General features: G+C 47.1%; 1 protein-coding gene across 1 annotated transcript; it reads right to left on the bottom strand.

Annotated features, from left to right (window-relative positions):
• Positions 1–2,089: 2,089 nt before the first annotated feature.
• On the bottom strand, positions 2,090–7,659 carry TPGS1 (tubulin polyglutamylase complex subunit 1). The gene is made up of 2 exons (XM_066635694.1): positions 7,306–7,659; positions 2,090–5,640 (listed from the first exon to the last, which is right to left on the bottom strand). Exons 1-2 carry the CDS (start codon positions 7,635–7,637, stop codon positions 5,109–5,111), a joined length of 864 nt encoding a protein of 287 aa, XP_066491791.1. The 5' UTR covers positions 7,638–7,659; the 3' UTR covers positions 2,090–5,108.
• Between the last annotated feature and the right edge of the window lie 604 nt (positions 7,660–8,263).

Raw genomic sequence — 8,263 nt, forward strand, 5'->3', positions numbered from 1 at the left:
ACCAATAGCTAGTTTTTGGTCATCAATTCATGTATGAACCAGTGACTGAAAACCAGCACAGTAAAAAAGCTGAAACATAATATGGAAAGTGATCAATCACCCAGAATTTCTCAGCACACTTCTGGTGCAAAACAGTGCAAAGGCAGAGTCTTCTGTTCTTCAAATAGATTAAAAGAGAAAATATGTGATGAATATATGAAGTCTGGGTTTTCATAGGGAGGAGATGAGGGCTTGTATTATTACAAACATTTTGCTAATATGAAGGGTACAATTTATGGAAATGGGCTGCCAAGGTATATGCAAGTGAAAAGGGTTCGGAACCACTGCAGGAGAACCATGAACCAAATCCACCTTTAAGATGTCAGGTGTGATAAGCCAGAAGCTCTACATATAACATACAACTCATAACACATAACTGAGAGTGTGCAATTCTATTCACAGCAGAGAGATGCAGTTGCATATATTTGCAAACCTTTACTCAGAAGTAGACCCTCTGCTTTCCATGGGTGTTATTCTTAAGTAAAGGTGCATTGAATTGTAGTCTGAACTGAATTTCTGATGGAAAGGAGGATCCCATCCTGGTGTTAAGAAAAAAAAAGACTTCTGCCAAATGCATTTGCAAAAAGGAACCAGGCTGCAGCAGCGAAAGGGAATGGAGGAGAATAAAAGGTTAACCTTGGCTGGAATTTCCCAGGAAAGTTACTATAGAACAGCCATTTTCAACCTTTTTCAGCTCACAGCATACTGTCAAGGCACTAAAATTGTCAAGGCACACTCCCAGTTTTTTTACTTACATTTAATTACTATATTACAATTTAATTTTTAATATAATTAATACAATTAAATCATTACATGACAAAGGGCACATTCCTAACCAGGTCTACTCAGAAGTAAGTCCTATTTTGTTCAATGGGGCTTAGGAAAGTGTGGTTAGGATTGCAGCCAAAGACCAGGGGGAATGTGCCTGTGGGACTTACTTCTGAGTAGACATGCCTAGGATTGGGCTTTTGGTTGTACTCTTTATTCTCAAATACAGGAGCAGGCAATTGGCACTTCTCTCTCCTCCTCTCCCCCAACCCACCCCCTCCCTCAGGCACATTCCCCCATCTCATAATTGCAGTTCGCACCTCTCCTACTGTCCCTCCCCTCACTGATCCACACCTTCCAAAGGTCCAGAATCATTTGCCTCACATTCTCCCCCCCCCATTGCCTGCTCCTGTATTTCAGAAAAAAGCCCAATCCTAGGCATGTCTACTCAGAAGTAAGTCTCATTATAGTCAATGGGGTTTACTCCCAGGAAAGTGGGGTTGGAGAGGAACCTGAGCACCCAGCCCAGGCATGTCTACTCAGAAGTAAGTCCCATTAAATGGGGCTTATTCCCAGGAAAGTGTGGATAGGATTGTGGCCCAACGCCTCTGAAAGGCAAAGGCAAGGCAGGGAGGGTCGATTTGGGGAGCTGCAGGCAACTGTGGCAAGGAAAAGGGACTTCAGCCAGCCCATTCTTAGGCTGGTAGCCTCAGCAGACTCTCTGGCTTCCTACCTGCTTGCCTGCCCTTGGCTCTCTCGTTCTCACTCCGCCCAGACCTTCTCCAGGCTTTTCTGGTTGCCCAGTCAGCAGGCAGGGCAGACAAGGGACTTTATATCCAATCCTAGGTGTGTCTACTCAGAAGTCAGCCCCATAATAGCCAACAGGGCTTACTCCCAGGTAAAGGAGGATGGGTTTGCAGTCTTCCTCCTGCTTACAGCAGGAGTCAAAGCAGGCCCTTCTCCTGCTGGGGATGCTGCCTGCCTCCTCTAGCCGCGAAGCCATGGCATGAAAACAGAAACAAATGAGCCTGCTTTAGAAAGAACCAAAACTGTTTGGAGTTGAAAGGCTCTGCCCTCTGACTGACCCAAAGATAAGGTGAAGTGAGAATTGGAGCTTGAGTACTTGGCAAAATGTCTCAACAGCAGATGCACCAGGGCCAGGAAACTACATTCAAAAGGAATTGTACAGACATACACAGCTTTGAACAGCAAGTTTGCTGTTCTATATGCCTCAATCATTTCAAAAATCATTTCCCAACAGGTAGATAAAGCAGGATATAAATTTGTAAATAAAAATGAAAGGTTTTAATCATGAGACAGGCAAGTGATAAAGCAGAAGACAGAAGCAAGAGACAGTACATTATCTGTGTGGGCGTGCATGCTTTACACCAACAATTTCCAAACATCCAATATCAACCTGCTCAGGAACCAGTTATAGCTAAGGAGTCTCTGGAAATTTACAGCTCAACATTTTCACATGGGCCTGTTGGGCCCCAACAAAATCACAAGCATGTTTTTGAAGGCACCCAGTGTTTCCTTGCAGTGATGTACTACAGGAGAGCATGCAGAGGTGGGCACACAGATCATTATTCATCTTATCTCATCTCAAGAAAGTGGAGCCCCAGAAAGCTCATGGGGAATATCAAGGCTCCTTGCAACTTTGGTGTCTCTCTTTGCTTCTCCTCATGACACAAATGTTTGCAAAATTCTGTTTGTTCATCCTTTCTTATCCATACCTACCTGCCAAACCCCGCAGCCAAGCAGTTCTTATTTGATGCAGGAGAATAATCAGTCAACAGGATGGCCTCATGGAGTCAAATACCATTGGAGGTGCCCAAGACCTTCTGGTATCTGAGGCAACACACCAAAATGCTCTCCCACCTTCCCTAGCAGTGTGCCAGCCTCTGCTCCTCCTACTGCCTGGATTAGAAAAGGAAGAGGGGAAAAGAGTGGAAGTTTGGAGGAAAGCTGTTCTAGCCCACCACTCCCCTTCCTCTTCTGCACCATTCCCCTTTTCTTTTTCCCCATCCAGGGAGTGTGGGGGAGGGGAACAGGGAGGAGGAGGTGTGGAGGAAAGTGGGAAGACAGTGGTGGGTATTGCTAATTTGCTGCCTGAAGCAACTACCTCAGTTGGTCTTATGGGTGGGGTAGACCTGAGCACCAAACTGAATGCATGTTCCACAGTACATTATGATACTGCAGAGGAGAAACCTTCAGCAGGCTCTAGGACTTCTGGACTACTATGGGACCCTCTTAAGTCTAAAAAACACTGGAGCCAGTCTCTGCTCAATTCATTTTTCTCACCTGATAATTTTCTGCAGCATGTTCCCAGTTCTCATTTTTCTTCACATCCCTGTTCTTGACTCAACAGCCCCCTCTTGTCTCCTCCCCACTCCAGTAATCTACTGTCCCTTCATTTCCTGCAGCACTACTGTCTCCTTGCTTCCCTCTGGACCAGTGATGGCAAACCTTTTCAGTTCAGCATGTCAAAAATTCAGAAAATAACTTGATTCTGCTGGCATCACCAAACAAAACAGAAACAATTCTTTGTTGCTTCTCTCTGAAATGAACAGAAGCAGCAGGCCCTGAGAAGCAAGTGCTGCTCCTGTTCATTTCATACAGAAGCCCTGGGGAAGAGAGACTGCACAGGACTCCCATAAGTAGGTAGATGGGCGGGTACCCTTCCCCTGTGATTAAGGAGGGAGAACAGAGGCATCCCACATCCCATTACCTTTACTTACTGGAGCATCATATACAGCTTGTCTCCCTCCTCTGCACAGCTTCTCTTTGCTTGGCAGGACAGAGTGGGGGAGACAGAAGAGGTAGGAGGCCTCTGGTGTGTTGACAGCAGCAGCATTTGCTGGTCAGATCTGCAAGTGTGTACCCAGGAAAGGGTAGGAAGGCACAAAAGTAAAGGGGAGGGGGAAACCAAGGAGACTATCATATGTGCACCCTGGACTTTAATAGTCTCTAGGGCAGACTTCAGGGCAGGCAAGCAATGTGCTAGAAGTGCCGGCCAGTTGCTCGATTATCTTGTGCCACTTTCCTAGCATGGGCCCCCATTTGGAGCAATTGGCAAAACTGGGTTAAAGTCAGCCCTGGGTGCAGGGTCACTATTTCTTGTATTTTTGTTTGTTCTGTTCAAGTCACTAAGGAAACTGCTTTGGTAACTCAAACAGGAAGAACAGTTGTTGGTGAACACTGGTGTGTCACCCAAAATGCTGTGGTGTGTCACCTTTGACATTCATGTCATAGGTTTGCCATCACTGCACTAGACCATGTTCTCTGCTTGAAATAGCCTCTCCTTCTCTTTTGTAATCAGCCTTCTTGTATTAACTTGTTCAAATCATAGAAACAGATGTATGCACTTGAACTTCATTCACTAAGGAAAGTGTGTATAGGATTGCAGCATTAGTGAGTGAAGTCCAAGTGCATGCATCTGTTTATATGACTTTGGTAGCTTAGTATTATCTACATCAATTGGCAGGGTTTACTGGCAATATTATCTACACTGACTGCAAGGCTCTGTAGGGTTTCAGACATTTCCCAGTTGTACCAGGAATTGCCAGGGATTGAATCTGATGTGTTCTCAGTTGCTTGGGAGGGTAGGACCAAGACAAGTGGGTTTAAATTACAACCAGGGAGATTTCAATTAAACGTTAGGAAGAACTGCCTGATAGTAACAGCTGTTCAGCAATGGAGCAGTGCTTCAGAAGGCAATAGACTCTCCATCATTGGAAGTCTTTCAAGCAGAGCCTGGACAGCTGTCTATTGGGGATATTGTAGTTGTAGACTGCCTTCATTCCAAGAGGTTGGACTCAATGATTTTGTAGATCCCCTTCGAACTCTATGATTCATGAAAATGGGCCAAAGAAGAATGATTTCTCCCTCAAACATTTTAATAATGTCAGGATAATGAGAAGTAGCAATTTCTGGTGAAAGGCAAATGATAGTGGGCCTGTGTGTGTGTGAATGTTTTTCTTTTTAAAAAACAATTTGCAGTAAGAACAACCCATTTTAAATAGCTCAGAATTCTTCAAACTCATCCAGTGTTTGCCACAAAAGTCTGCCTAACCAGATTCAGCCCAGACAACTAGCAGTGTGACATCACTTACATGGATAGTCCTATAGTTGTAATCTTACTGTACATCCCATGTAAAGTGAAACCAGTCTTGATCCACTTCAATTAATCTCTCCACTCCCATCCATCCTAGAGGCAATATCTTCTTCCTCTCCACCTCAGATTAACCCATTTGTCAACCAGGGACACTAACAGAGCAAGCATTTGTTCCTCTTGGAACTCAGTCAATGGATTTTACTTTTGTCACAAAGATGGTTGATGCTTTCTGGAGAAACTCTTCCTTCTTCATGGCTATGCTGGCCTTCCTCTCAGTCAATGCTTTGTCCATGGCCAAAGCCAAGCAGTCAGGCCTAAGCTTGGATCCAGCCTCCAAGTAACGAATAGGGACAGAGATGCCACTGGCTTGGAGGGCATCCTCTAGGGTTCCAAGGACTGCCATGCACACCCTTTTATCCACTGCACCAGACCCACCATCCAGTGTGTTGTACAAGGTGTCAGCCTTCACTAAGAACTCCAGGAACACGAGACAGGTGAGCACACCATAGCGGAAGATGTCAAACAGCACCACCTCATGGTCTCGGCACATGACTTTCCGCAGCAGAGGCAGGACAGTCTCTTCAGGTGTGCCCCCATCTTGGCATATCATTTTCAGGAGCTCAGTATAGAGCTTCCCATTGACACCTGGTTTCTTCCGCCTCCCTCCAGCACTTAGCAAATTATACGCCATGCTGACATTGTTGGTAAAGGCCGTCCTATGGGAACAAAAGAAATCAATTAAGCATTTGGATAGGGCTGCTATACTTAGTTAATTCATTGGTTAGGTCAATTAAGAACATTTTGATTTGATCAATTCAAAGATGCCTGTGACTAATACAAGAGCAAAAATGATATCGAATTCTAATATAAGCACTCATAAGGACTGCAGATGGCAAGGTCCCCTCTCAGAAGAGGCATCTGCTCCAATGTGAAAGAAGGGGGAACACTTCTTCACAGATGATGCCAAACATAAGTGCATGTAACATCTCAATGAAGCAAGTGTATTTTTTTTCCTTTAGAAAGGAATGTTGCTTCTCAAACGCAGATTAATCAGTGTAATAACATGTATATAACAGACAAACATTTAAAGCACACAGGATATGACCATAACAGGAGAACCAGAGTGGTTAAGGTGTTCAACTAGAACTGGGTTACCTGGGTTTCAATCCTTAAAATCAGCAATGCAGCCCATTTGGTGACCTTGTTCTAGTCAGCCTAAACTACTTCACAGGGTAGTTGTGAGGCAAACCTTGTACACCAGCCTGAGCTCCATGGAGGGATGGTAGGATATTAGTATAAAACAAACAAACAAAACAACATATACTTGGGAGTGAGCCCCCCAAAATGCAGTGCTATTTGCTTCTGAGTCAATACACTCAGATTTTATTTCATATAAAACCCCACCTTTCAACATGTCACCCTAAAAGTACAATAAGTAAAACGTATAACAATACACCTCCAAAATTAACAAATAAATAGTAAAAATAAAAGAAACATTTTATATTCGTATGTCTTTGAGAGTACATCAGAATAGACCTGTCACAAAATTCTATATAAAATGAAGAGGTTTAAAGGAGTCAAAGGTAGGGACATGCAGCGAGTGGGGAGGCAGGTGAGACAGCCTCCCCACTGGAGTCCTTCGAAAAGTGCCGCTGCCATGTGAGGTGCCCAAGCAATCACAACTCATGCGCTCTGCAGGTGAGGTAGAGCCTCCCCACTGGAGTTCCTCTGAAAAACGACACCGCTGTGTAAGGTGCCAAAACACTCACAACCCACACGCTCTGCAGGTGAGGCAGCACCTCCCTGCTGGAGTCCTTTGAAAAGCACCACCGCTGTGTGAGGTGCCCAAGGTGCACAGTGGCAGCACTTTTCAAAGGATTCCAGTGGGGAGGCTCTGTCTCACCTGCCTCGCCACCCATTGCAAGTGTGTTGGTTGTGGGTGCTTGGGCACCTCACCCAGTGGTGATACTTTTCAAAGGACTCTGGTGGGGAGGCTCTGCCTCATCTGCCTCCCCACCCACTGCAAGCATGTGGATTGTGGGTGCTTGGGCACCTCACAGGGCAGGTGGTGCTTTTCAAAGGACTCTGGTGGGGAGGGTCTGCCTCACCTGCCTCCCCACCCACCGCACGCCCTGGTCCAAGGCATTTTCTTTCACTGGCCAGTTCATTTGAGGCTACAGCCAACAGCAGACAATTGTATTCAATTATCAGCCAACAACATCATCCCTGACTAGACACTTCACAGCTGTGCAAGGTTGAAGGACTTCATTTCCCAAGAAAGCCTCGCGTGCTTGAGCGTACAAACGGGTGCGGGCTTTCCCCGGTGCACTCTGGGGAATGTAGTCCTGCCGCCTGACAAACGGGACACCTTCCTCGCTCACCTGTGGGAGTGGTGGGCCAGGCGCAAGTGCCACAAGGCCCGGGCAAGGCGAAGCTGCAGGTGCTGCTGCGGGTCACCGCCGTCCGCCGGGCCAGTCGATGGCGCCTCAGGGCTGCTCTGCACCAACTTCTCGAAGTAGCCGGCCAAGAAGTCGATGGGCTCCTCCGGCCGGGCCTCCAGAACCTTCAGCAGGGCTTCGCGGACCATGTCGTTCACCCCGGCCTGCACCAGGAACGCGGCCTCGCTCTCGGGGACAGCGTTCGCGGATGGGGTCGGCCGGCCCGCTTCGCGTCCCGCCGCCGGGGACGAACGTCGCTTGTCAGTGGCCGCCATCTTAACTGAGGGCGCCGCTCCTCACCGCCGGCCATCTTGCCTAAGGGCTGCCCGGCCGCCATCTTGGACGCGTTTGCCCTTCGTTCGCCATCTTTGTTATTGGCAGCCAATCAGAGATCGAAGGGGAGGACCCTGTACTGGGGCTATATGAAAAACCAGGTCACATGCGAAAGTTGCGGAGGGAACGTCGCATAGCTAAGCAACAGCCAATCAGGGCGCAGCATTACGCGTAGAACTACGAAAAGGCTAAGGAGCGGTGAAAACCTCACCCTATTGCCAATGGCGGCCCCCTTGAAAGCCATGATATGGAGGTCGCCATGTTGTTACCCTATAGGACTCCATACACTGTTGCCATGTTCCTGACAGGTTCCTACAATCTTTTGGATGGAAAATGACATATTTTCGGAAGTGACATATACATGATGGCCTGGGGAGGCAGGTGAGGCACAGCCTCCCCACTGGAGTCCTTTGAAAAGCCACCACGTGAGGCTTTGCAGGTGAGGCTGCAGGTGAGGCTGCACTGTAACCCACACTTTGCAGGTGAGGCTGGTGAGGCAGAGCCTCAACACTGGAGTTCTTCGAAAAGCACTACTGCCCTGTGAGGCACCCAAGCACACACAACCCAC

This window comes from Tiliqua scincoides, chromosome 8, assembly GCF_035046505.1.
Source record: "Tiliqua scincoides isolate rTilSci1 chromosome 8, rTilSci1.hap2, whole genome shotgun sequence".
NCBI lineage: Eukaryota > Metazoa > Chordata > Lepidosauria > Squamata > Scincidae > Tiliqua > Tiliqua scincoides.

What these genes read in the sequence shown, in the direction of transcription:
- TPGS1 (XM_066635694.1), bottom strand. Translation starts at nt 7,637, where the DNA reads ATGGCGGCCACTGACAAGCGACGTTCGTCCCCGGCGGCGGGACGCGAA. An exon ending in CTGGCCCACCACTCCCACAG is followed by an intron (nt 5,641 to 7,305) that starts GTGAGCGAGGAA and finishes TTGTTCCCATAG; the next exon opens with GACGGCCTTTACCAACAATG.